At 45.1% G+C, this 27,281-nt stretch overlaps 2 protein-coding genes across 5 annotated transcripts in view; one reads left to right on the forward strand and one right to left on the reverse strand.

Annotated features, from left to right (window-relative positions):
* Nucleotides 1-19,499, reverse strand: part of LOC109876672 (transmembrane channel-like protein 6) — a 44,189-nt gene extending 24,690 nt beyond the window's left edge. The window contains exons 1-12 of one of the 3 annotated variants that reach the window (XM_031813785.1): nt 19,420-19,499; nt 15,909-16,017; nt 13,468-13,574; nt 12,370-12,513; nt 11,415-11,570; nt 9,667-9,775; nt 9,410-9,485; nt 8,995-9,252; nt 8,406-8,608; nt 7,866-8,010; nt 6,918-7,064; nt 665-837 (exon numbers count right to left, since the gene is read on the reverse strand). In XM_031813785.1, coding sequence (XP_031669645.1) covers nt 665-837; nt 6,918-7,064; nt 7,866-8,010; nt 8,406-8,608; nt 8,995-9,252; nt 9,410-9,485; nt 9,667-9,775; nt 11,415-11,570; nt 12,370-12,513; nt 13,468-13,574; nt 15,909-15,961 — 1,571 coding nt within the window. In that variant the 5' untranslated portion in view covers nt 15,962-16,017; nt 19,420-19,499. Of the gene's footprint in view, nt 1-664; nt 838-6,917; nt 7,065-7,865; nt 8,011-8,405; nt 8,609-8,994; nt 9,253-9,409; nt 9,486-9,666; nt 9,776-11,414; nt 11,571-12,369; nt 12,514-12,641; nt 12,698-13,467; nt 13,575-15,908; nt 16,018-19,419 lie in introns of those variants that run through there. The other 2 variants (XM_031813786.1, XM_031813787.1) reach the window with 2 other exon arrangements.
* A 1,182-nt stretch (nt 19,500-20,681) lies between these two features.
* Nucleotides 20,682-26,757, forward strand: LOC116359894 (synaptogyrin-2). Of its 2 annotated transcripts, none has more exons than XM_031813816.1 (4): nt 20,682-20,915; nt 23,243-23,480; nt 23,823-23,959; nt 24,650-26,757. In XM_031813816.1, the coding sequence occupies exons 1-4, from the start codon at nt 20,817-20,819 to the stop codon at nt 24,863-24,865; spliced, it is 690 nt and encodes a 229-aa protein (XP_031669676.1). In that variant the 5' UTR covers nt 20,682-20,816; the 3' UTR covers nt 24,866-26,757. The 2 variants fall into 2 exon arrangements, with proteins under 2 accessions (XP_031669676.1, XP_031669677.1); XM_031813817.1 differs by having other exon boundaries at nt 20,701-20,915; nt 23,243-23,360.
* Nucleotides 26,758-27,281: the final 524 nt, after the last annotated feature.

Raw genomic sequence — 27,281 nt, forward strand, 5'->3', positions numbered from 1 at the left:
ACTCGACAGTAGTTTTTCTGTAGTCTAATGTCAAGATTTGTCCACATTCCACACTACCGGTTGTATAGAGCTATCAGTATGCTTCAACCCCAAAATTGTTTTAAAATGTAACCTTTATTTAACTAGGTAAGTCAGTTAAGAACAAATTCTTATATTCAATGACGGCCTACACCGGCCAAACCCGGACGATGCTGGGCCAATTGTGCGCCGCCCTATGGGACTCCCAATCATACCCGGTTGTGATACAGCCTGGAATCGAACCAGGGTGTCTGTAGTGACGCCTCAAGCACTGAGATGCCGTGCCTTAGACCGCTCTGCCACTCGGGAGCCCGTTAATGTCACAATCCAAAATTAAATATAGGCTAAGCAACATGTCATTTACATATTTCCATTCATATTGAAATGTGACATTAGCTTTGGTAAGATAATTCACCAACTTAATTTGTTGGACAACCAGGGTTGTCATTTTCACCAAAATTGGCTGTTTTTCCAGAAATCCCAGTTGGAAGATTCCCAGAATCAGGAGGGAATAAGCAGGAGATCCAGAATCCTTCAACCAGGATTTCTGGGAAAAATGTTGGAACTCTGGAACTTACCACAATGCTAATGTACTAATATGTGTCAAACACTGAACATCTCTGAACGCAGTTCTAGTCGTATTTACCTGAAGATGGAAACATAGAGACGTACAATGGGCGAGTTGAAGTTCTCCATCCAAGACACGAGGTTGAAGAGACCAGGGAGGAGGAGGTTCCCACAGGACACAACCCCAGGCAGAGCCAGCAGACGAGCCTCATGCAGCACACTGACCTCCCCCTCTGCATCCTCAAGTCTCCTCTGGTCACATTGAAGGAAAAACATTCAACAAAGGACTGTTGTCAAGAAGAGAGAGAGGAACAAAATACCAGGGGTGTTGCATAGGCCTACAGTAGTGACCAGGGGTGTTGCATAGGCCTACAGTAGTGACCAGGGGTGTTGCATAGGCCTACAGTAGAGACCAGGGGTGTTGCATAGGCCTACAGTAGAGACCAGGGGTGTTGCATAGGCCTACAGTAGTGACTAGGGGTGTTGCATAGGCCTACAGTAGTGACTAGGGGTGTTGCATAGGCCTACAGTAGAGACCAGGGGTGTTGCATAGGCCTACAGTAGAGACCAGGGGTGTTGCATAGGCCTACAGTAGAGACCAGGAGTATTGCATAGGCCTACAGTAGAGACCAGGAGTGTTGCATAGGCCTACAGTAGTGTTGCATAGGCCTACAGTAGTGTTGCATAGGCCTGAAGTAGAGACCAGGGGTATTGCATAGGCCTACAGTAGAGACCAGGGGTATTGCATAGGCCTACAGTAGTATTGCATAGGCCTACAGTAGTATTGCATAGGCCTACAGTAGTATTGCATAGGCCTACAGTAGTATTGCATAGGCCTACAGTAGTATTGCATAGGCCTACAGTAGAGACCAGGGGTGTTGCATAGGCCTACAGTAGAGACCAGGGGTATTGCATAGGCCTACAGTAGAGACCAGGGGTATTGCATAGGCCTACAGTAGAGACCAGGAGTGTTGCATAGGCCTACGGTAGAGACCAGGGGTGTTGCATAGGCCTACAGTAGAGACCAGGGGTGTTGCATAGGCCTACAGTAGAGACCAGGAGTGTTGCATAGGCCTACAGTAGAGACCAGGAGTGTTGCATAGGCCTACAGTAGAGACCAGGAGTGTTGCATAGGCCTACAGTAGAGACCAGGGGTGTTGCATAGGCCTACAGTAGTGTTGCATAGGCCTACAGTAGAGACCAGGGGTGTTGCATAGGCCTACAGTAGTGTTGCATAGGCCTACAGTAGAGACCAGGGGTGTTGCATAGGCCTACAGTAGAGACCAGGAGTGTTGCATAGGCCTACAGTAGAGACCAGGGGTGTTGCATAGGCCTACAGTAGAGACCAGGGGTGTTGCATAGGCCTACAGTAGAGACCAGGGGTGTTGCATAGGCCTACAGTAGTGTTGCATAGGCCTACAGTAGTGTTGCATAGGCCTACAGTAGAGACCAGGGGTGTTGCATAGGCCTACAGTAGAGACCAGGGGTGTTGCATAGGCCTACAGTAGAGACCAGGAGTGTTGCATAGGCCTACAGTAGAGACCAGGGGTGTTGCATAGGCCTACAGTAGAGACCAGGGGTGTTGCATAAGCCTACAGTAGTATTGCATAGGCCTACAGTAGTATTGCATAGGCCTACAGTAGTATTGCATAGGCCTACAGTAGAGACCAGGGGTGTTGCATAGGCCTACAGTAGTGTTGCATAGGCCTACAGTAGTGTTGCATAGGCCTACAGTAGAGACCAGGGGTGTTGCATAGGCCTACAGTAGAGACCAGGGGTGTTGCATAGGCCTACAGTAGAGACCAGGAGTGTTGCATAGGCCTACAGTAGAGACCAGGGGTGTTGCATAGGCCTACAGTAGAGACCAGGGGTGTTGCATAAGCCTACAGTAGTATTGCATAGGCCTACAGTAGTATTGCATAGGCCTACAGTAGTATTGCATAGGCCTACAGTAGAGACCAGGAGTGTTGCATAGGCCTACAGTAGAGACCAGGGGTGTTGCATAGGCCTACAGTAGAGACCAGGAGTGTTGCATAGGCCTACAGTAGAGACCAGGGGTGTTGCATAGGCCTACAGTAGAGACCAGGAGTGTTGCATAGGCCTACAGTAGTATTGCATAGGCCTACAGTAGAGACCAGGAGTGTTGCATAGGCCTACAGTAGAGACCAGGAGTGTTGCATAGGCCTACAGTAGAGACCAGGAGTGTTGCATAGGCCTACAGTAGAGACCAGGGGTGTTGCATAGGCCTACAGTAGAGACCAGGAGTGTTGCATAGGCCCACAGTAGTATTGCATAGGCCTACAGTAGAGACCAGGGGTGTTGCATAGGCCTACAGTAGAGACCAGGAGTGTTGCATAGGCCTACAGTAGAGACCAGGGGTGTTGCATAGGCCTACAGTAGTATTGCATAGGCCTACAGTAGAGACCAGGGGTGTTGCATAAGCCTACAGTAGAGACCAGGGGTGTTGCATAAGCCTACAGTAGAGACCAGGGGTGTTGCATAAGCCTACAGTAGAGACCAGGGGTGTTGCATAAGCCTACAGTAGAGACCAGGGGTGTTGCATAAGCCTACAGTAGAGACCAGGGGAGTTGCATAAGCCTACAGTAGAGACCAGGGGAGTTGCATAAGCCTAGAGTAGAGACCAGGGGTGTTGCATAGGCCTACAGTAGAGACCAGGGGTGTTGCATAGGCCTACAGTAGAGACCAGGGGTGTTGCATAGGCCTACAGTAGAGACCAGGAGTATTGCATAGGCCTACAGTAGAGACCAGGAGTGTTGCATAGGCCTACAGTAGTGTTGCATAGGTCTACAGTAGAGACCAGCAGTGTTGCATAGGCCTACAGTAGAGACCAGGGTTGTTGCATAGGCCTACAGTAGAGACCAGGGGTGTTGCATAGGCCTACAGTAGAGACCAGGGGTATTGCATAGGCCTACAGTAGAGACCAGGAGTGTTGCATAGGCCTACAGTAGTGTTGCATAGGCCTACAGTAGTGTTGCATAGGCCTACAGTAGTGTTGCATAGGCCTACAGTAGTGTTGCATAGGCCTGAAGTAGAGACCAGGAGTGTTGCATAGGCCTACAGTAGAGACCAGGGGTGTTGCATAGGCCTACAGTAGAGACCAGGAGTGTTGCATAGGCCTACAGTAGAGACCAGGGGTGTTGCATAGGCCTACAGTAGAGACCAGGAGTGTTGCATAGGCCTACAGTAGTATTGCATAGGCCTACAGTAGAGACCAGGAGTGTTGCATAGGCCTACAGTAGAGACCAGGGGTGTTGCATAGGCCTACAGTAGAGACCAGGGGTGTTGCATAGGCCTACAGTAGAGACCAGGAGTGTTGCATAGGCCTACAGTAGAGACCAGGGGTGTTGCATAGGCCTACAGTAGAGACCAGGAGTGTTGCATAGGCCCACAGTAGTATTGCATAGGCCTACAGTAGAGACCAGGGGTGTTGCATAAGCCTACAGTAGAGACCAGGGGTGTTGCATAAGCCTACAGTAGAGACCAGGGGTGTTGCATAAGCCTACAGTAGAGACCAGGGGTGTTGCATAAGCCTACAGTAGAGACCAGGGGAGTTGCATAAGCCTACAGTAGAGACCAGGGGAGTTGCATAAGCCTACAGTAGAGACCAGGGGTGTTGCATAGGCCTACAGTAGAGACACGGGGTGTTGCATAGGCCTACAGTAGAGACACGGGGTGTTGCATAGGCCTACAGTAGAGACCAGGGGTGTTGCATAGGCCTACAGTAGAGACCAGGGGTGTTGCATAGGCCTACAGTAGAGACCAGGGGTGTTGCATAGGCCTACAGTAGAGACCAGGAGTATTGCATAGGCCTACAGTAGAGACCAGGAGTGTTGCATAGGCCTACAGTAGTGTTGCATAGGCCTACAGTAGTGTTGCATAGGTCTACAGTAGAGACCAGCAGTGTTGCATAGGCCTACAGTAGAGACCAGGGTTGTTGCATAGGCCTACAGTAGAGACCAGGGGTGTTGCATAGGCCTACAGTAGAGACCAGGGGTGTTGCATAGGCCTACAGTAGAGACCAGGGGTGTTGCATAGGCCTACAGTAGAGACCAGGAGTGTTGCATAGGCCTACAGTAGAGACCAGGGGTGTTGCATAGGCCTACAGTAGAGACCAGGGGTGTTGCATAGGCCTACAGTAGTATTGCATAGGCCTACAGTAGAGACCAGGGGTGTTGCATAAGCCTACAGTAGAGACCAGGGGTGTTGCATAAGCCTACAGTAGAGACCAGGGGTGTTGCATAAGCCTACAGTAGAGACCAGGGGTGTTGCATAAGCCTACAGTAGAGACCAGGGGAGTTGCATAAGCCTAGAGTAGAGACCAGGGGAGTTGCATAAGCCTAGAGTAGAGACCAGGGGTGTTGCATAGGCCTACAGTAGAGACCAGGGGTGTTGCATAGGCCTACAGTAGAGACCAGGGGTGTTGCATAGGCCTACAGTAGAGACCAGGGGTGTTGCATAGGCCTACAGTAGAGACCAGGGGTGTTGCATAGGCCTACAGTAGAGACCAGGAGTATTGCATAGGCCTACAGTAGAGACCAGGAGTGTTGCATAGGCCTACAGTAGTGTTGCATAGGCCTACAGTAGTGTTGCATAGGCCTACAGTAGTGTTGCATAGGTCTACAGTAGAGACCAGCAGTGTTGCATAGGCCTACAGTAGAGACCAGGGTTGTTGCATAGGCCTACAGTAGAGACCAGGGGTGTTGCATAGGCCTACAGTAGAGACCAGAGGTGTTGCATAGACCTACAGTAGAGACCAGGGGTATTGCATAGGCCTACAGTAGAGACCAGGAGTGTTGCATAGGCCTACAGTAGTGTTGCATAGGCCTACAGTAGTGTTGCATAGGCCTACAGTAGTGTTGCATAGGCCTACAGTAGTGTTGCATAGGCCTACAGTAGTGTTGCATAGGCCTACAGTAGTGTTGCATAGGCCTACAGTAGTGTTGCATAGGCCTGAAGTAGAGACCAGGGGTATTGCATAGGCCTACAGTAGAGACCAGGGGTATTGCATAGGCCTACAGTAGTATTGCATAGGCCTACAGTAGTATTGCATAGGCCTACAGTAGTATTGCATAGGCCTACAGTAGAGACCAGGGGTGTTGCATAGGCCTACAGTAGAGACCAGGGGTGTTGCATAGGCCTACAGTAGAGACCAGGGGTGTTGCATAGGCCTACAGTAGACACCAGGGGTGTTGCATAGGCCTACAGTAGAGACCAGGGGTGTTGCATAGGCCTACAGTAGAGACCAGGGGTATTGCATAGGCCTACAGTAGAGACCAGGGGTGCTGGAGGCGTTATCCGTTGGGCACAATGTTCAGTTCTTTGTTGCTATGAATATTAGTTGGGTGGGCAGTGGATGCAGATCAGTCTTCTCAACTCCTATGGTCATTGTCAAACGTACAACCATAGGAGTTGGCTATACAGAACAAACAGATCTGTGACCTGGCTATAGAAACACTGCAGTGCAGACAGACATTAAGGTAAGAACAAGCAAGGCTCTACATCGCAGACTATAGTCTGGTCCTCCCAGATCTGTTTGTGTTATTTGGCATGACAAAGTCCATAGGAGTGGGCTATACACCACAGATCTGGGACCAGGCTTCTGACCTACTCCAACATTGAGAATGTTGCATTCCCTTCGAGTAGGCCCCGAGACATCTCCCCATCTTGTTTTGCAGGCAACAACATGTCTTAAGATGCTTTCTGATTTCACAATGTGATTTCCTCTGTTGACTCACCAAAGTATAATTCTGCAACAAACAAAAAACGTTCCTGTCTGATTCTCAGAGAAACTCAAAAAACCTTATCCCCAAAAACTGTGGCAATACTTGAAAGTAAAGTGGCGATAGTCCTCTTCCAATATCCACCCACTAACTTACTTAGAAGGAAGTTATGTATTGCCAATATCCACCCACTAATTTTCTACTTAAAAAGGAAGTTGTGGTATGCTAGAAAATGGGAAGGTACCTAATGGGCTGGTGTGCCAGCAGCAGTGGGTTAGTGACAGAGTAAGCTCTCTCTCCTTCCTTGGTAAAGGCTCATCTATCTACCTTTGAGAGAGCAGCCACAAGAAACTCTGGCAGTAATACCCCTATTGTGCAAACCTGAACCATGCTGGTCCGTATAGCCCATTTTCTTTCCACATTGTCCTCTCCAGCACAGTTCCAGAAGCTATAGAGGATGCCTAACCAGGCCAGTGCAGTACAGCTCATGCTTGGCTCAGCAGTATGAAAAAGGTGCAACAGTTTAGCTGGGGTTGGATTTGCATAGCGTTCTATGGTGTGATACGAGCCCCCCCACACACACACACTAACCAGGTGCATGTACTTGGCAAAGCAGTGGATGCCGAGTGCACAGAAGAAGGTGCTCCCCAGAGAAATGCTCCATGCTAGCAGGTGCACCGCCATCCCAGACAGCCTGCCCTTCTCCTCCTCTCCGCCTTTCACCTCTGATAACAGCTCCTGGAAAGAACGAAGAGAGTTTATTTATTTATTCAACAAGGACAGTACACAATAACCAACAATACAGCTCATTTTCATCAGTAGCCAAACAGTGTTTGTGAATGTAGAGTCAGTGAAACTACTGAAAAATAACTTCCCCAGTCAGTATTTTAATCTGCGTCATAATGTAGTTCCTTGTAGCTAACTTAGTCTTATTTGTACATCTTAAAATGGTTGCATATTCTTGTTCATTTTCTGTTGACACTAGAAAGCTACATTCTTGCCCATAGGCATGCTACACCACAAATACCAGCTAGAACAGTTGTCCTTTAGATACTGTAGATATGCAGATCTATCCGAGGCAAATTGACTGACGGATGGGCGGCGGCCTTCAGCCTCTGACTTAGCATAGAATATGAGCTTGATCAGGCCTCTATCTGTTCTATTTTGTTTGTTATAGTCTACGCAGGATTTTGCTCCTGCCCATCACTAACATTCCTGATTCAAATGATTAGCAAATAAATCATGGCTCATCACACCTAAAACAAATGGTCAGTGAATCATGGACCACATTTGGCTGAATAAGGTGTATTAGTGATGGACTTGTGCAAAAACTTGAACACCTGTTGACGTTAGTTCTACAGCACTAGAGTTGGAAACCCCTGGGTCGTGTTCATTAGGCACAAAATGGAATAAACAGACTGAAACAGGGAGGGACTACCTGGATTTGTCCAATAAGAAATGCATATTTGAGTTTTTGGGCTGGAATTGTATTTACATTTTTTCATTGTGAGCCCTAATGAACATGATCCTGTCCCGTACCTTGAGCTGGGTGGTGATGTTCTCCGACTGCATCCTGACAGACATCTTCTTGCTGACTTTGAAATCCCAGGAGCAGAAGACCTTTATGGCCATGTTTCCCTGAGACTTGAACACACGGAAACTCCTCCCAAAGGACTTGGACATGCTAAGACAAGTACAATGAAAACATTTTATTATTCCCATGAAAGACCAACAAGGAGAAAAACGTCAAAGATCTGTCCTGCCAACTCTTATGGGCATTTTCACACCAACACGGACCATAGCAGTTGGCTGTAGAGCACAAACAGATCTTGGACCAGGCTAACAAAGAGATTCCAAATGAGTAGATCAGGGTCATATTCATGTTATGATCAATGGTTGCGTTTACAGGTAGCCCAATTCTGATATTTTGCTGGTAATTGGTCTTTTGACCAATCAGATCAGATCTTTTGCCAATAATTGGGCAAAATATCAGAATTGGACTGCCTGTGTGAACGTAGCTTAAAAATGATAATCTGATCCTATATCAGCACTTGAAAAGGTTTGAGAGGGTTGTTCAACCTGTAAACGAGGACGATGCCGGTGATAAAGAATGTTATGCCGATGGTGAAGCAGTAGGCTAAGGGAATGTTGTAGGCCATCATGTGAGGGTCACTGGTGGTACCGCAGCCAGTCCCAGCGGTGGCTTCATCTGGTCTACAACTGGTGTTGATGGTGGAGTTGGTGTAGTAGCCATAAAACATTAGAGAGTTCGAGAGATAACCCTGAAAAGGAAGAGAGGTGATGTGGTTTCAGAAACAGACTGACAACACTGATGTAGTGTTTTGATATAGAAGTGCTCTTGCAGGTGCTTTACATTTGTATGGGTGGGCATTGCATTGTGACTTAGCTAGGTATGTCAGCAGCAGTTGTTTTATTGGCATAGGCTGGATTTACACTCCACTAGGTGTACTCTGTAGAGGCTCAACAACCACGTCGTGCTTTCACCGCACACAGCAGAGATTTTGGTACATGCCAGAAATTGTAACTTAACCAATCAGTGACATTTCGCTGGACGATCAGTGAAGTTTAAACTTTAGAGTGAATCACATTAAGGTCAAAACCTTGTGGATGAACATAATCAACCAATCAATCATAAACCTCATCTTACTGTGCCGGTGAACAGCTCCAGGCCTGTGACTCTGTGGGAGCTGGGGGTGTGAAGGGGCGGGTAGATGGCCTGGGGGAGGACCAGGAACAGACCGTTGATGAGGAAGAGAAAGACGTTGAAGAGCAGAAGAGTCCTGATGAAGAGAAAGTAGGAGAGCACACCAGTGCCAAAGCGGCCACCCAGCCTCTTCAAAGCCACCTGCCACAACTGCAGGGAACTGAGGATGAAGAGACATCCGAACCAGATGTGACACAAAGCCTGTGGACACAGGACGCAGAGTAACTTTCATGCCTAACATCTCTGTGCAGAGATTAACGTCAGGAATGGAGCACTTTCCTCAGATTTGACATCTGAATGATAGTTGTGAAATTGCCAACAGCATGTTTTATGCTCGTGATAGCTTGGTTATACTCACTCGCTTAAGGAGGCTACAGCAGGGAACCTGGCTGCTCAAGAGGGACTGTCCAACTTTGTCACTGAATACAAGTTTCCTAAGGAGAGATGTTGACTGTAAAAGGGGTCTTTGAAGATTCAGCAATGATGAGAGAGAAGGGTTTAAGTAGCTTTGGTGTAATTTGTTTGTCAAATTTTACATTGGCATCATGTAAAGCAAATGGTGTCCTGGAACAATTAAGATAATCAATTAAACAATGAAGAGAATATGGCACACACCTCAGTTTAGTCTTCTCAGCCAGACTAAGGGGCGTGGCACGCAGCAGACGCACACGGTCACCGGCCGACAGACTCTGAAGATTGTTGACCAGCTCCTGTCTCTTGGTCTCTGTAATCCACACAAAGTTAAAAGGATACCATAAAACTTCAATTTAATAGTCCAGGCATTTATTTGCTTCAATCACTGAACACAACCACAAATAAGAGACCGGCTTGTATTTGCCTGGCTATTAAGAGAGCATGCAACTGGCATGCTGACTGCAGAAATGTCCAACAGAGCGGTTGCCAGATAATTTTATGTTCATTTCTCTACCATAAGCCACCTCCAACATTGTTTTAGAGAATTTGTCAGTAGGTCCAACAGGCCTCAACCACAGATCACATGTAACCACAAAAGCCCAGGACCTCCACATCCGGCTTCTTCATCTGCGGAATGAAACTGGTCTCATCTGAGACCGGCCACACCGACAGCCGATGAAACTGTGGGTTTGCACAACCAAAAAATTTCTGCACAAACTGTCAGAAAATGTCTCAGGGAAGCTCATCTGTGTGCTAGTTGTCCTCACCAGGGTCTTGACCAGACTGCAGTTTGGCATCGTAACAGACTTCAGTGGACTAATGCTCACCTTCGATGGCCACTCGCATGCTGGAGAAGTGTGCTCTTTACAGATGTATCCCGGTTTCAACAGTACCAGGCAGATGGCAGATGAGGGAAAGAGTTTTGTTGATTTCAACGTTGTGAACAGAGTGCCCCATGGTCGCGGTGGGGCTATGGTATGGGCAGACATAAGCTATGGACAACAAACACAATTGCATTTTAATCGATGGCAATTTGAATGCACAGAGATATTGTGACGGGATTCTGAGGCCCATTGTCGTGCCATTCATCCATCACCTCACGTATCAGCATGATAATGCACAGCCCCATATCGCATGGATCTGTACACAATTCCTGGAAGCTGTACATGTCCCAATTGTTCCATGGCCTGCATACTCAGACATTTCACCCATTGAGCATGTTTGGGATGCTCTGGATTGACATGTACGACAGTGTGTTCCAGCTCCCGCCAATATCCAGCAACTTCGCAGTCATTGAAGAGTGGGACAACATTCCACAGGCCACAGTCAGCAGCCTGATCAACTCTATGTGAAGGAGATGTGTCACGCTGCATGATGCAAGTGGTTGTCACACCAGATACTGACTGGTTTTCTGAGCCACGCCACTACCTTTTTTTTAAGGTATAGGTTACCAACAAATCTGTAACTAACAAAAAAAATGTGTTTGATACCATTCCACTTATTCCGCTCCGCCAATACCGCCACAAACCTACCGTGGTTCCCAGTCATGTGAAATCCATAGATTAGGGCCGAATTAAATGGATTTCAATTGACTGATTTCTTTATATGAACTGTTACTCAGTGAAACCTTTGAAATTGCTGCATGTTGATTTATATTTTTGTTCAGTATAACATTTTCTAACCAAACCTTGATATCTTTAACTTTTAACAGCGGAGTCATTCTTGTTGGTACAGCCCATCTCAGCAGAGCACACAAAACAGACACTGACTCCCAGCGGAGGGACAGTCAGGGAATGTTCACTCTGTTCAAAGGTTGATCTAAAACTGTCTGGTTTCAAATGCCATACACATTGTCCTGTGTCTGTAGTGAGGGTGGTAGAAGGCCCCTCAAAGCTGGTGAAAGACTATTGCCTTCAGGGGTGGATGGTGAAGTGGGTTTGGGGATTCACCTTCCTCACAGACATCCTCAGAGTCTGCCTCGATCCCATAGCCACGGATACTAGGTCTGGAGGAGAGGGAAACGTCTTGGGTCTGGCGGTGGTACCTGCGCAGCTGAGTAGAACGGATGTTGCACTGGGAGATGATTTCAAGACGACTCTGCTGCCCTGAGTGAGGAGAGACCATTTCCTGAGGTTTAAAAGGAGGAAGTTTACATTTACTACCTGGGTGTATTCACTAGGAACCAAACGGGAAAAAAAAAAATGGCCAAAACATTTGTCTAACCTGAACTTGTCCAATAAGTATTCTGTTGCACAGCATACATGGTTCGCTACGGTGTGCACTAATGAATACACCCCAGCAGTTTATTCAAATGTCAACCACTTGTGAGGTCAGTGGCTTTTGCGTAGGTCATATTCTCCTCCAGTAGTTTTCTGAAACTTCTGACACAGTAAGACAAGAGACAGGAAACTCATCTAATGACTACTTCATGTTCTTAGACCCCCCATTTGACCATCCACATAGATGTAGATTTCCAAACCATTGTACATATTTAAAATGTGTGTGGTGCGTTTACACTTATCCAAAGCGACTTACAGTAGTGAGTGAATACGTTTTCATACTGATTCCCGGTAGGAATCGAACACACAACCCTGTGTGCTATGCTCTACCAACTGAGCCACATGGGTAACAGGGCAGATACAAGAGGAACTGCAACATTTTTGTATGCTCTCAAAATATCACCCATAGTCTCTTTATGAGTCACAAAAGCCTTTGACCTGGGTCTTGTTCATTAGAGCACAACGTGGCAAAACCATTTTCAACAAACGAAAACAAGCATTTATTTGAACAAATTCGGGAAGTACCGCAAGGTTTCAAGCCGTTTTCTTCCCTTCTGTGTCTATTAAAAACAACCCTGAGGTTTCCCCTTAACAAATCGGCTTGTGACTGAAAGGATGGTCTCACCGATGCTGCGACTGGGCATGGAGGACAGGACCCTCAGGGTGGTGGTAGACCAGCGCTTCCTGACCAGAAGGTTGGTCTGTATGGATTCCTCACTCCTCTCATCTGCCCGCTCTCTGACATCACTCATCTGGCTGGCCAGCCTATCTGTGGGGAACATATGATTGAATATGTTACAGTTTTCTTCCGTCGAAGGAGAGTCGGACCAAAATGCAGCGTGGTTAATAATATACATCTTTAATAGACGAATAAACACGATCGATACAAAAACGTACGTGAAAACCGAAACAGCCTAAACTGGCACAAACTAACACAGAGACAGGAACAATCACCCACTAAACACTCAAAGAATATGGCTGCCTAAATATGGTTCCCAATCAGAGACAACGAGAATCACCTGCCTCTGATTGAGAACCGCCTCAGGCAACCATAGACTTTGCTAGAACACCCCACTAAGCCACAATCCCAAAACCTACGAAAAACCCCAATACACAAACACACCACATACAAAACCCATGTCCCCCCCTGGCCTGACCAAATAAATAAAGAAAACACAAAATACTAAGACAGGGCGTGACAGAATATGATTAATCAGATGATAAAATATATTCAGTAAGACACACTGTAGTGGCCTTGGTCGTGTTCATTAGGGCATGCAATGGAAAATTATTATATTATTATGTTTCAACTGCAAACATTTCTTATTGAACAAGTCCAAGTAGCCTCTCCTTGTTTCATTCAGTTTTGTTACATTTGGTGCCTAATGAACATGACCCTGGTGGTAGTCTGCTTGTGCTTTATCCAACTCCTCTGTGTATTATGTTCTTTGTCATACATGTAGGCATGGCAATGATAAAGACACGTTGGCTACAGCACAGTATGGGACCAGTCTAACACTGTTATGGATGTAGTGGTTATCAGAGGGAGTTCGAAGATATCAGTCCTCACCTCAATGAGCATATCAGTTCACTGGAAAACATTCACTTGTAACAAACTGGCTACGTCCTAAAAGGCAACCGATTGCCCACATAGTGCACTACTTTTGACCAGGGCCCATAGGGAATAGGGTGCCACTTGGGATACAACCACATATAGAAGTACCTCTGCCTTCTGTTGTAAGGACCTCCATTTCCAGGGTTTCACGACTGCCACTCTCCAGACCTGTTCCCTTCATAGAGTCCTGGGCCGTATCATCACCCCTAAGACTCCTGGTGAACGTTGAGCAATGGAATAGAAGAGGTTTATACCAGACAGAGGGCTATGGTACACGTGCATGCATCAACAGACGGCTGTACAGATGAATGGACAGATACTTGTAAATGTGTAAACAAATTCACACACACACAGCAGTGTTATTCTAGTGGTTAGAGCGTTGGGCCAGTAACCGGAAGGTTGCTGGATCGAATCCCCGAGCTGACAAGGTAAAAATCTGTCATTCTGCCCCTGAGCAAGACAGTTCACCCACTATTCCCCCGCACCTCTCTGATTCAGAGGGGTTGGGGTAAATGCGGAAGACACATTTAAGTTGGACAACTGACTAGGTATCCACCTTTCCCTTATTCTTGGTTTTATCTACATATAAAAACACATTCAATATGAATTATGCAACGATTGAGGAAGAAATAGCCAGTGCTTGTCGATGTTATGATTTCCTATTCTCAGGACAATGATTAATCGAACAAAAGGCTCCAATGTGGCCAAGGCAACTGGGGTCACTGGAACATATCCAAAAGAGAGAAACAGACCAGAGGACAAATAACTGCTTCTAAATGCTAGTAAAACTAAGCACATGCTCTTCAACCGATCGCTGCCCGCACCCGCCCGCCTGACTAGCATCACTACTCTAGACGGTTCTGACTTAGAATATGTGGACAACTACAAATACCTAGGAGTCTGGTTAGACTGTAAACTGTCCTTCCACTCACATTAAACATCTCCAATCCAAAATTAAATCTAGAATCTGCTTCCTATTTCGCAAACAAACACCTCCTTCACTCATTCTGCCAAACATACCCTCATAAAACTGACGATACTACAGATCCTTGACTTCGGCGATGTCATTTACAAAATAGCCCCCAACACTCTACTCAGTAAATTGGATGGAGCCTATCATAGTGCCAACCGTTTTGTCACCAAAGCCCCATATACTACCCACCACTGCGACCTGTACGCTCTCGTTGGCTGGCCCTCACTACATATCCGCCGCCAAACCCACTGGCTCCAGGTCATCTACAAGGCTCTGCTAGGTAAAGCCCCGCCTTATCTCAGCTCACTGATCACCATAGCAACACCAAACTGTAGCACGCACTCCAGCAGGTATATCTCACTGGTCATCCCCAAAGTCAACATTTACGTTGGCCACCTTTCCTTCCAGTTCTCTGCTACCAATGACTGGAATGAATTGCAAAAATCTCTGAAACTGGAGTCTTACATCTTCCTCTCGAACTTTAAGAATCAGCTGTCAGAGCAGCTTACCGATCACTGTACCTGTTCACAGCCAATCTGTAAATAGCACACCCAACTACCTCATCCCCATATTATTACTTACCCTCTTGCACCCCAGTATCTCTACTTGCACATCATCATCTTTACATCTATCACTCTAGTATTAATGCTAAATTGTGATCATTTTGCCTATATGGCCTATTTATTGCCTACCTCCCTAATCTTCTACATTTGCACGCACTGCACATAGATTCTTCTATTATTTTTTTCTATTGTGTTATTGACTGTACGTTTGTTTATGTGTAAATCTGTGTTGTTTTTGTCGCACTGCTTTGCTTTATCTTGGCCAGGTTGTAAAAGAGAACTTGTTTTCAACTGGCCTACATGGTTAAATAAAAGGTGAAATAAAAATAAAATAAATAAATAGAAAATCATTTCTGTAAAATAAATTCTGTGTACACTTTAACTACTAAAACCACGTATAACGTATGTAGAACAGATAATGGAGCTATATATCTTAAATAAGATTGTCTTTGAGAACTAACATTCACTAAACAAACACTAGACAGTCTGGGAGAAACTAAAATTCCTAAATGTCACTGCAATAAAGAAGCACTTTTTTTTTATCAACTTCCACTGTCCTCCAAAAGCTCTTTGCTTCAGTTTGCTCCTCAAATCAACCTTGGTTAGAGAGCGGCAGTGTTCCCTTCCCTTACAACCAGACAGTAGTTGGACAGCGATAAAGGAGCTTTTGAATGGGATGTTTAGACCTTGACTAATCTCACGTGAACAGACTGCATAAACATAAATGGTACCATCATCCAGTATCTGACCAAATTACGCAATAATGTTGTTCCGGGTTAACTGAGATTAAACCTTGACCTATTCCAAACTAATGATGTCCTATGCACCAACTATGTACAACCAGACAGAGAGAGTGTTTGTGAAACTAGAACTAACAACGAGGAACAACAATGCACACACAATAATGCAGTATCTCCTGCAGAATATGCAACTGTGGACAGACATGGGCTACAAAACACAGCTCTACTTTAACATCCCGCCTAACAGAGAGATGAGAGTAAAGAGCAACTTACTCTAATTCAAGCTCCATTATAGGTCTCAGATTGAAGTCCACACTGTATGCCATCCTCCTGGTCTTCACTCTGCGGGGCCACACCTGTCTGTCTGTATCATGGACTTACCCTTTTCCAATCACAGACAGAAGCATAGGGGAGCACACCAAGAAGAAAGGATTGGTGGAACAGAGGTACTGTTGCGTTATATACTGTAGTTAGTGCATCGTCCCAGTCTTGTCTTCCAGTTCCCAGGAGAGGGAGCTATTAGGAGCTCTTAGTGGGTGGGTTTAGGAGTTAGGACTTTGTCTGACCAACTTACACTCTCAACTCATTATCTACCAAACCCAAAATATGAAGAAGAAAAAAAAGACTGACGGAAGGGTTGTTTCACAATCAAAAGAAGACTATAGGGGAAGTGGTCCCTCCCACAGACCAGTAGTGTACTGCTTCCTCCATCCTCCATCCTCCCAAAGATCCTTATCACAGGCAATGTGCCATGTTCACATGTTATCAGGAACCTCCCACAGACCAGTAGTGTACTGCTTCCTCCGTCCTCCATCCTCCCAAAGACCCTTATCACAGGCAATGTGCCATGTTCACATGTTATCAGGAACCTCCCACAGACCACTAGTGTACTGCTTCCTCCGTCCTCCATCCTCCCAAAGACCCTTATCACAGGCAATGTGCCATGTTCACATGTTATCAGGAACCTCCCACAGACCACTAGTGTACTGCTTCCTCCATCCTCCATCCTCCCAAAGATCCTTATCACAGGCAATGTGCCATGTTCACATGTTATCAGGAACCTCCCACAGACCACTAGTGTACTGCTTCCTCCGTCCTCCATCCTCCCAAAGACCCTTATCACAGGCAATGTGCCATGTTCACATGTTATCAGGAACCTCCCACAGACCACTAGTGTACTGCTTCCTCCGTCCTCCATCCTCCCAAAGACCCTTATCACAGGCAATGTGCCATGTTCACATGTTATCAGGAACCTCCCACAGACCACTAGTGTACTGCTTCCTCCGTCCTCCATCCTCCCAAAGACCCTTATCACAGGCAATGTGCCATGTTCACATGTTATCAGGAACCTCCCACAGACCACTAGTGTACTGCTTCCTCCGTCCTCCATCCTCCCAAAGATCCTTATCACAGGCAATGTGCCATGTTCACATGTTATCAGGAACCTCCCACAGACCACTAGTGTACTGCTTCCTCCGTCCTCCATCCTCCCAAAGACCCTTATCACAGGCAATGTGCCATGTTCACATGTTATCAGGAACCTCCCACAGACCACTAGTGTACTCCTTCCTCCGTCCTCCATCCTCCCAAAGACCCTTATCACAGGCAATGTGCCATGTTCACATGTTATCAGGAACCTCCCACAGACCACTAGTGTACTGCTTCCTCCGTCCTCCATCCTCCCAAAGATCCTTATCACAGGCAATGTGCCATGTTCACATGTTATCAGGAACCTCCCACAGACCACTAGTGTACTGCTTCCTCCGTCCTCCATCCTCCCAAAGACCCTTATCACAGGCAATGTGCCATGTTCACATGTTATCAGGAACCTCCCACAGACCACTAGTGTACTGCTTCCTCCGTCCTCCCAAAGACCCTTATCACAGGCAATGTGCCATGTTCACATGTTATCAGGAACCTCCCACAGACCACTAGTGTACTGCTTCCTCCGTCCTCCATCCTCCCAAAGACCCTTATCACAGGCAATGTGCCATGTTCACATGTTATCAGGAACCTCCCACAGACCACTAGTGTACTGCTTCCTCCGTCCTCCATCCTCCCAAAGATCCTTATCACAGGCAATGTGCCATGTTCACATGTTATCAGGAACCTCCCACAGACCACTAGTGTACTGCTTCCTCCGTCCTCCATCCTCCCAAAGATCCTTATCACAGGCAATGTGCCATGTTCACATGTTATCAGGAACCTCCCACAGACCACTAGTGTACTGCTTCCTCCGTCCTCCATCCTCCCAAAGACCCTTATCACAGGCAATGTGCCATGTTCACATGTTATCAGGAACCTCCCACAGACCACTAGTGTACTGCTTCCTCCGTCCTCCATCCTCCCAAAGATCCTTATCACAGGCAATGTGCCATGTTCACATGTTATCAGGAACCTCCCACAGACCACTAGTGTACTGCTTCCTCCGTCCTCCATCCTCCCAAAGACCCTTATCACAGGCAATGTGCCATGTTCACATGTTATCAGGAACCTCCCACAGACCACTAGTGTACTCCTTCCTCCGTCCTCCATCCTCCCAAAGACCCTTATCACAGGCAATGTGCCATGTTCACATGTTATCAGGAACCTCCCACAGACCACTAGTGTACTGCTTCCTCCGTCCTCCATCCTCCCAAAGATCCTTATCACAGGCAATGTGCCATGTTCACATGTTATCAGGAACCTCCCACAGACCACTAGTGTACTGCTTCCTCCGTCCTCCATCCTCCCAAAGATCCTTATCACAGGCAATGTGCCATGTTCACATGTTATCAGGAACCTCCCACAGACCACTAGTGTACTGCTTCCTCCGTCCTCCATCCTCCCAAAGACCCTTATCACAGGCAATGTGCCATGTTCACATGTTATCAGGAACCTCCCACAGACCACTAGTGTACTGCTTCCTCCGTCCTCCATCCTCCCAAAGATCCTTATCACAGGCAATGTGCCATGTTCACATGTTATCAGGAACTTCTTCAACAGGAAATGAGAGGAACTTGTGGAGGTTAAAGAAAATAAAAACAATCAAGGACTAACCATCCATTATATCAACATTATTGTTGTAAGCATACATTGTTTACATTTAATTCATTTACAAACAGAGTAAAACAAGCTTTCGGGTTCTGACGGGGTAGTACAGTTGAGCTCAGCCCATGAGGCATTTAAGTTCTATTCTGCAAAAATGGATGTAGAAATTGCTTACTGCCCCTTTAAGCTCCCTCTTGGATCTAGTTGAGTTCATTTTACGAAAGAAAAACAACAACACAGTATGTATATTTCTAATAACTCGTTTCTGGAATACCTTTGGATTTTATATAAAGCTATCCAACAAAATGTATTAAATAAATTCATCCAGAGTTTCTAAGTGATTGACAGCAGTGGAGGCTGGTGGGAGGAGCTATAAGATGACAGCTCATTGTAATGGCTGGAATGGAATCATTGAAACAGTATGAAACATATGGAAACCTCATGTTTGACTCCGTTCCAATAACTCCATTCCAGCCATTACACAGAGCCCGTCCTCCTATAACTGTTCCCAACAGCCTCCACTAATTAACAGCTGTGAATTGATTCAATGTGTTAGTTCCATTTCCACAGGTTTCCAGATGGAAACACAATAGAAACAACACCAGTCAATACACTAAACTTCTTAATCATTATTCATAGTCAGTAGCCTATGACTTAGCAAAACTGCATATGTATTGTAACTGCAAAAAGTAACTTCAAATTGAATAGGTTGATGTATAAGACTTGCATTATCGATGTATGTTCTACCCCTCACCATTTCTGAAGACTTCATTTTTTCAAGACTGCCATGCACAGCCCCAAATCACCAATCAACTTTCAGCTCGAGCGGCTTTCTCTGGCGCAGACTCAACCAATGAAATACATTCTCCTCATTAGAGGTGTGTTCATTATGCGAAAAGTTTCAAAAACGTTAATAAAATATTTCCAAATGAATGTCAAGTTTATTCTAGACAGTTTGAATACATTTTGTAAGTCAATGTAACATTCTAATTGCAATCCTGCATTACAGTGGTGCACAACTAAAATGCATTGGCACATCACTAAAGAATAAAATGAAGTGAATATATCATTCATAATAAGCTGTCTGTCTCTCACAGCAGGAATCCCTTGTGTGCTACTGCTGCCCTCTAGTGGTAAACCTACATTATGAATGGAGTTTAGTGGAATATGATAGCAGTTGTTTGAGACGATATTAATTAGAGAATCTAAAATATTGAAGTGAATAACAGTGATATGCAGACCTCACAACAACACCAATAAATGTTTTCTATTTGGTGGTCAATATGCAATGTTTTCATGTCCAAAGCACATTACACAGCCTGTGTCCCAATCAAAAGGCAGCATCCTTGCTGATTGGGAGGCCAGTCGAGGCTGCTGGGGGAAGAACGGACCATAATAATGTCTGGAACGGAGCAAATGGAATGGCATCAAACATATGGAAACCATGGAAACCATGTGTTGGATGTATTTGATACCATTCCACCAATTCTGCTCCAGCCATTACCATGAGCCTGTCCTCCACAATTAAGGTGCCACCAACCTCCTGTGGATGCCACCATCATTAGCCTATGGACGGTGGTTGTTCCTAGGGGTATCATTGCAAATACTGCCTTGATGATGAGCTATAGCCTTGACAATAACGATGAATTATATATTATACACTATAGCCAGAATGATATTTTATCTTGCTCTCTTCCACACCATAATGTCAGCCACTAGGCTACATACGCCTATCTATTCTCAAAGCTTGTGAAAATGAAGTTGATAACAAGTTAATAAAGATACAAGCCATTGTGTACACAATGGGGTGTGTGTAAGGGGACACAGACACATAGAGAGAGGATAGATGCTTATTTATTTTGTACAAACCCTTTGAAAATGTGTGATAATGTGACAATACTGAACACTATGGTCAAAAGGTCACTGTGAGAGTAGCAGTACGCCCATTTATTTGAAGCAATTCTTAGTCCTATGAAGAAAAAAAATCATAGAGATGACGTGGTCATTGTCCGGGGCGGTTCTTTAACTTTTCAGGAAATGAGAGTGAAAACAAAACCACAGATCTGCAACTTCACAAATGAGACCTGCGCATAGTCATTTTCTAGCTGAAGTTGGGACATATTAATCGGCATAAAAATATATATATATAAAATGGAATCTGGCGCCTATGGGGCCTCGCTGGCCGGAGGTGACTTCGATTTTATGAGCTTTGTTAAACAACCTCAAACCATAGTCCGCATCTTGAGCTGGGTGAGTGATTTACTCTAGGTTGACAGCCAGCTAAGCGTGTTATCTTTGGAAACTTTTGAAGTAGCTAACGTTAGCTAGTTAGCAACCATAGCTAGCGGTCTGTTTAACTACAGTGCACATCACCGTTGTATTTTCTTTTTATGGAAAAGCTTTGCGCATTAAGGCAAGAAGACAACATGAAAGAGTTGTTGACCTGTTTTCTAGTTTGTGATGTTGTGGAAAAGTTGCGAATGACACTTGGCTAATGCTAGCTAACAGGTTATCCAGCTGTGTTCTAGTAGGGAACTTTTACTCGTGACCAGTTTAGCTGTGTCAACCAAACTAAGCGTTTTGCCAACTGTTGATGATGATAGTTGTAAGCCTGCCAACGGCCAGCTTTTGAGCTACAGATGTTAGTAGCTTGCTGCTGTGACTTTAGCTCGCTGGCATGACGTGGAAGAGGTTTGTTTAGCTACTATCTGATCAACTGTCAGTCTGACAGATCCACCACACCACACGGTCATCCCATCAACTTCCGTACCCCTGTAAAAGTTCTGCAAGGATAGCTGTGATGACAATTTGTTTGCATACAACTATCTATATTATTATAAGATGGACAATATGTTTAGTTTAATGGGGTAAAACATGTTCATTGATGTTGCATTACACTTCAATGTCAAGAAGAGATCTTGGATGCACTGAGCTAGCTAACCAAAAGCTGAAGCCCTTGTGGAAAAGTCCCATTGGATACCAATCGGAAATCATCACGGGATACAGGTCATGGGGCCCCAGTTTGGTTGTTTTCACTTAAAAACCCCAATGGGGTGACCGAGGAGCAAGCTCAACGCAACTTGCAACTGCTCAGTTCACTTGCCCCAGGCAACCCAAAAAATTGACCCAGAAAAAAGATACATTTATTTTTTGTGTCTCTGTTTCACAATTTTCCTTCAATTCAGCAAGTGGCTGATGTGTCTCACCGGAGAAAGCATCCCATCGAGTGAAACAGGCTACACATACAGGAGACAGAGGAGCACTATCTATCTGATGCTGTCTGGTCAAAAGGAGCATGACATTGTTGCCGCCTGTAGCATTGAATGCAAGGGAAGCCAGCAAGCATTTGGCTTCCCTTGATACAAATAAAATAATAACCAATCAGCGTTGCGCTAAACTGAGTGAGCCCACACATTTCACCCACGCACTGCTATAGCTGTCCAAAGGGTTTCAATGGGAACTCCAATAGAATGCACATTTTGTGGTTGATAGAGTAGCGGGTGGGTGTGGGCTGTCCACATCCACTACAGGTCGGCTTCATAAGGCTGTCCACATCCACTACAGGTCGGCTTCATAAGGCTGTCCACATCCACTACAGGTCGGCTTCATAAGGCTGTCCACATCCACTACAGGTCGGCTTCATAAGGCTGTCCACATCCACTACAGGTCGGCTTCATAAGGCTGTCCACATCCACTACAGGTCGGCTTCATAAGGCTGTCCACATCCAATACAGGTCGACTTCATAAGGCTGTCCACATCCACTACAGGTCGGCTTCATAAGGCTGTCCACATCCACTACAGGTCGGCTTCATAAGGCTGTCCACATCCACTACAGGTCGGCTTCATAAGGCTGTCCACATCCAATACAGGTCGACTTCATAAGGCTGTCCACATCCACTACAGGTCGGCTTCATAAGGCTGTCCACATCCACTACAGGCCGGCTTCATAAGGCTGTCCACATCCACTACAGGCCGGCTTCATAAGGCTGTCCACATCCACTACAGGTCGGCTTCATAAGGCTGTCCACATCCACTACAGGCCGGCTTCATAAGGCTGTCCACATCCACTACGGGTCGGCTTCATAAGGCTGTCCACATCCACTACGGGTCGGCTTCATAAGGCTGTCCACATCCACTACAGGTCGGCTACATAAGGCTGTCCACATCCACTACGGGTCAACCCCTGAAATCATACCAAACATACACAATGGCTTGAAAGTTAAGCATTTCACTGTACTTGTGCATGTGACAATAAAACTTGAAAACACTCCCCTTGAAGTTATCCTCTACCGTTACGCCTCCCTCCAGACATATTACCTTTCATTTTTCTTTTCCCAGGACGTACTGTATGTCCTCGTGATTGGTTACAGGTTGTCTAACACTGTGCTACACCTGTCTTCTATGATAACAGGCCTATGTGATAATATGATAACAGGCCTATGTGATAATATGATAACAGGCCTATGTGATAATATGATAACAGTCTTCTATGATAACAGGCCTATGTGATAATATGATAACAGGCCTATGTGACGGACCCCAAGGTGTTCTAACCGACATGTTGTTGTCTCTTCAGATCTTTTCCATAGTGGTGTTTGCCACCATCACTGGAGAAGGCTATGTCAACCCTTCACTCCTGCCTGACACCAAATGCATGTTCAACAGGAATGACAGCGCATGCGGCTTCGGAGTGGGTATCGGAATTTTGTCCTTTCTCGCCTGCGTGGTCTTCATCATACTGGATGCCTACTTCCCTCAGATCAGCAACGGCAAAGAGAGGAAGAACATTGTCACTGTTGACTTGGTCTTCTCTGGTTAGGGGAAAACATTTGTTTTCTGATACTCCAATGCTAAATCTGTAAGGCTGTAGTTTGGCACCCAGAACTGACACTTATGGACAGATTTTTCAATGATAATCTTGGCAACACTTGAATAGCTTCCTTACAATGCATTACAAGCAGGTTTATAATGCCTTATGCCATATGCACAATTCACTATACTTGACAAGTTAGGTACTAAAGGTGCACTGCTTATAAACATCTATAACTACACTCATAGTGTAGTTGCTCATATGGTGTTATGAATGCCCTTATAATGTATTAGGAAGAGGGAATTCGTAGGAAATGTTACCATAAACTTTACTTTCCCTCTGTCAGGAGTGTGGACGTTGTTCTGGTTCATCTGCTTCTGTGTCCTGGCCAATCAGTGGTCTCACACCACTGAAGTAGCAGGCATCCCTGTCGATGCCGCCCGAGCCGTAGTGGCCTTCTCCTTCTTCTCCATTGTCACTTGGGTGAGTCAGTCTTTCTCTCTCTCTCTCTCTCTTTTTTGTCTCTTTCTTTCTCTCAACTGGCATGTAACTATTTGAAACTGCTAGCTGCAGCTGGTCTGAGCGGTCGACAGTGAATGCCCTAACCCGCTAGTAATTAATGCTGATTGTTAGTGTTCTGACTTGCTACAGGCTGTCAGGCAAGAACAAGGCAGATGTGTCCTTTTCCAGAGATGTTTTATCTCTTGGTCACCACCACACAGCTACACACACACACACACACACATAGAAGTAATCTTTGTGGTTCTATAAGGAAAGGAGAATACATATTAACATATTAACTCTGATAATGCAGCTATATAATATGACATGTATATAGATAGTGTAGCATAGCATTTCAGACCCATATTCACATATAACTACAGATGGGGAGAGGCTAATCACTGATGAGGCTGCCAGTCAGGATTCATGGCTCTGTCTCTTGTCCAGCTAGAGGTTTTCTAAATCAAGTGTGCAAGCGCCAGCGCACCAGACATTCTAGAATCTTCTACTTATCATACACATAACACTCTCTGGCAGTAATTGTAACATGCACATAATGCTCTACATCTGCATTGCTTGCTGTTTGGGGTTTTAGGCTGGGTTTCTGTATAAGCACTTTGACACGTGTTATGGGATTTTTAAAAACGTATTTACCAATATTTCCTCTCACAGGCTCTATTGACTACATTTGCTTATACAAGATATCGCCAAGGAGTGAGTGACCTTGACCAGGGCTACACAGACCCAGCCAAAGACTACAGCACTCCTTACCCATCCACCTCTGCCTATCCCCCGTACCCCACCAGTGGGCCAGAGGGCTACCAGCAGTCCCCTTTCACCCCCCAAAACCAAGAGGATCCAGCACCATACCAGCACCCGTCTTACTGAGGGACTGGACCATTGACCAGATTTGGGGGGGTGGGTTGAGTTTTTAAGTTGCCATTGGTGCCTGTAGCCTGGTCCCAGATCTGTTTGTGCTGTCTTGCCAACTCCTACGGTCATGCCAAACACAAAAAGATCTGGGACCAGGCTATGTTGCCTCAGCTATGTGGACTGATCTCAGCACTCCACTGGTCCTCTCCTTTCACCTAACTGTTTAAGTCTTAGCTGGTGTTGCGCTTACATGATGAAGGGTGTGTTGACATGATTTCAGTTGGTATTCATATTGTAGTTTAGGTTGTGAATGGATATTTTGCTGCATTTTTATACATACAACTAGAGTGCCTGAGCTGAGCTTCAGGTAGAATCTAAGGAAAACTGTTACTAGGGTAAAACCTAGAATGCCATGGAAAAATATGAGATTCAGAGTGCCATGACCACTTGAGGTAACTGCCATATGTTCTTTCTGTTGTTCTCTGCACTGTTTGTCTTGTAACATATGTAATGCAGTCATGTGGACACTGAAGTTCAGATCAAACCACTAAAATATATGTCGCTGGGAACATTGCTTTGTATTGCAATTAATGAGGCTATGCTATGCTATGCTATGCTATGCTATGTTATGCTATGCTATGCTATGGACACACTGTATTTTTCTATGCTGCCTAATCCAGTTATATGGTATAGTGCCTATACAAATACCTTTTGATAATTTCAATGTATTTCAACGTTATAGCAAGCCCAGGATATCAGAACGTATTGCCATATATCTAGAAATCAAATGTATTGCTAAATTATTGACAAACGAAGATTGTTTTTGTTTTTCTCTGCAAACCCATACTTTTATTTGTCCCAATAATGGGTGCACTGTCTGAAAAATGCTACCTTTAACGACTACTGTATATCAGTGCTTTTAAAAACCACCACTGAACTCACTCAGAGCCTATTTCCTGTACCCAGTTTAAACCTACTTCTGGACTGAAACTCACGCTTAATGGAAAAGCTCCATTGCAAGTAGATTTTTGTCCAGGAATAGGTTTCTTAATCTTGGTCTGGGAAACCAGCCGTACATTTTTGGGGGGTAAATTGGATAATACGTTATCTTTCTGTCATGTGAATGTCATTTGTAGTACATGCTCCCAAGTCATGTTAACCCTTTCATTTGATCTTTTTTATTGTAGTTTCAAACAAGTCTGTAATATAGTTGGTAAACGAGGGTGTGTGTTTAGTATCAGGAACGCCCTCTCCTCAACTTCTTTGTCTCCTACCTTCATCTATTCTGAACGTGCCTGGGAACGGTTTTATTCAGTTCTTGTCCATGACACACACCTTTTCAGACAAACTCATATCAGAATTCTCATAGATGAGTTTAACAAAATACCATCTAGTAGGTAATATATACAGTATATTGAATTGTAATGGTAATGGTATTGAAAGAAAATGAGTAGGCTGCCAGTACGTTTCAATAAACTAGTGAACTATTAACAAAATATCTTTACAAAATAATACATATGGGAGCAGTCAGCATACTACATTAGGACACACAACTGCAATGTGTTTTGACTACTAGTCTTCCTCAGGCAGCGTTGTGATATTAGATTGAAAATTGTTTTGTAAATGACCTATGCCTTTTAACCCTCCTGGGCATGACAATGACTTCCATACAGTACCAGAGTAAGAACCTTCATCAAAAACGACATATGGTCCTGCCTTTGTTCTTGGTATATCTTTGGTACAAGCTCATTTATTTACGTTCTCTCTGATGAAGTGATCTCACCAATTATTATGCCCTCTGTCTTGGGTTTCAAGATTGCTTTGCAGTCTGTTGCACAAAGTGCCTTATAAAAGCCTACTACACCACCAACCGAACCTTTGCCAAATAAAGGCTTTTCCTGTTTGGAGACTGGCCCTTTTTTTTAAGAAGGGTGTATTCCAAAGGCAAATATTTGAGCAGCCGCTAAGTAGCGAGAGTAAAGGAGCCGGTGAAAAGTAGACAAGGTTTACAACTATAACTAGTAACGCTATTTGTGCTCTCCCTCTCTGGGTGGGCCCTGTGTGTCACCTCTAGTTATTATGTTTCACATTGGACGCGGAGCTTACTGAAAACACAGACATTGTGCAACATAAACATCCCATGACTCTTGTCAATTTTTCAATGTATGCCAATGCCAGGAACCTTTCACTACTAACATAGTGTGTGGTATTTGAAGTCTAGCACCGTCACTGCTATCATGGACATGAGCTTGTTCGACATTGCATGCGATTAAATTACCGACTGACTGATCTACAAGAAACCTTGCATCATAAATAACTACTGATCAGTCAGTCACTCTTTACCCTGATACATTACGTTTTTTTTATCCTCTCGAACACGGCAAATGATTTCAGATGTGCTGTTGCACCTGCATTGCAATAAAAGTCACAT

The sequence above is a fragment of the Oncorhynchus kisutch genome, unplaced genomic scaffold (genome assembly GCF_002021735.2).
Source record: "Oncorhynchus kisutch isolate 150728-3 unplaced genomic scaffold, Okis_V2 Okis06b-Okis10b_hom, whole genome shotgun sequence".
Taxonomy (NCBI): Eukaryota; Metazoa; Chordata; class Actinopteri; order Salmoniformes; family Salmonidae; genus Oncorhynchus; species Oncorhynchus kisutch.

What these genes read in the sequence shown, in the direction of transcription:
- LOC116359894 (XM_031813816.1), top strand. Translation starts at nt 20,817, where the DNA reads ATGGAATCTGGCGCCTATGGGGCCTCGCTGGCCGGAGGTGACTTCGAT. An exon ending in TAGTCCGCATCTTGAGCTGG is followed by an intron (nt 20,916 to 23,242) that starts GTGAGTGATTTA and finishes TTGTCTCTTCAG; the next exon opens with ATCTTTTCCATAGTGGTGTT. An exon ending in TGTTGACTTGGTCTTCTCTG is followed by an intron (nt 23,481 to 23,822) that starts GTTAGGGGAAAA and finishes TCCCTCTGTCAG; the next exon opens with GAGTGTGGACGTTGTTCTGG.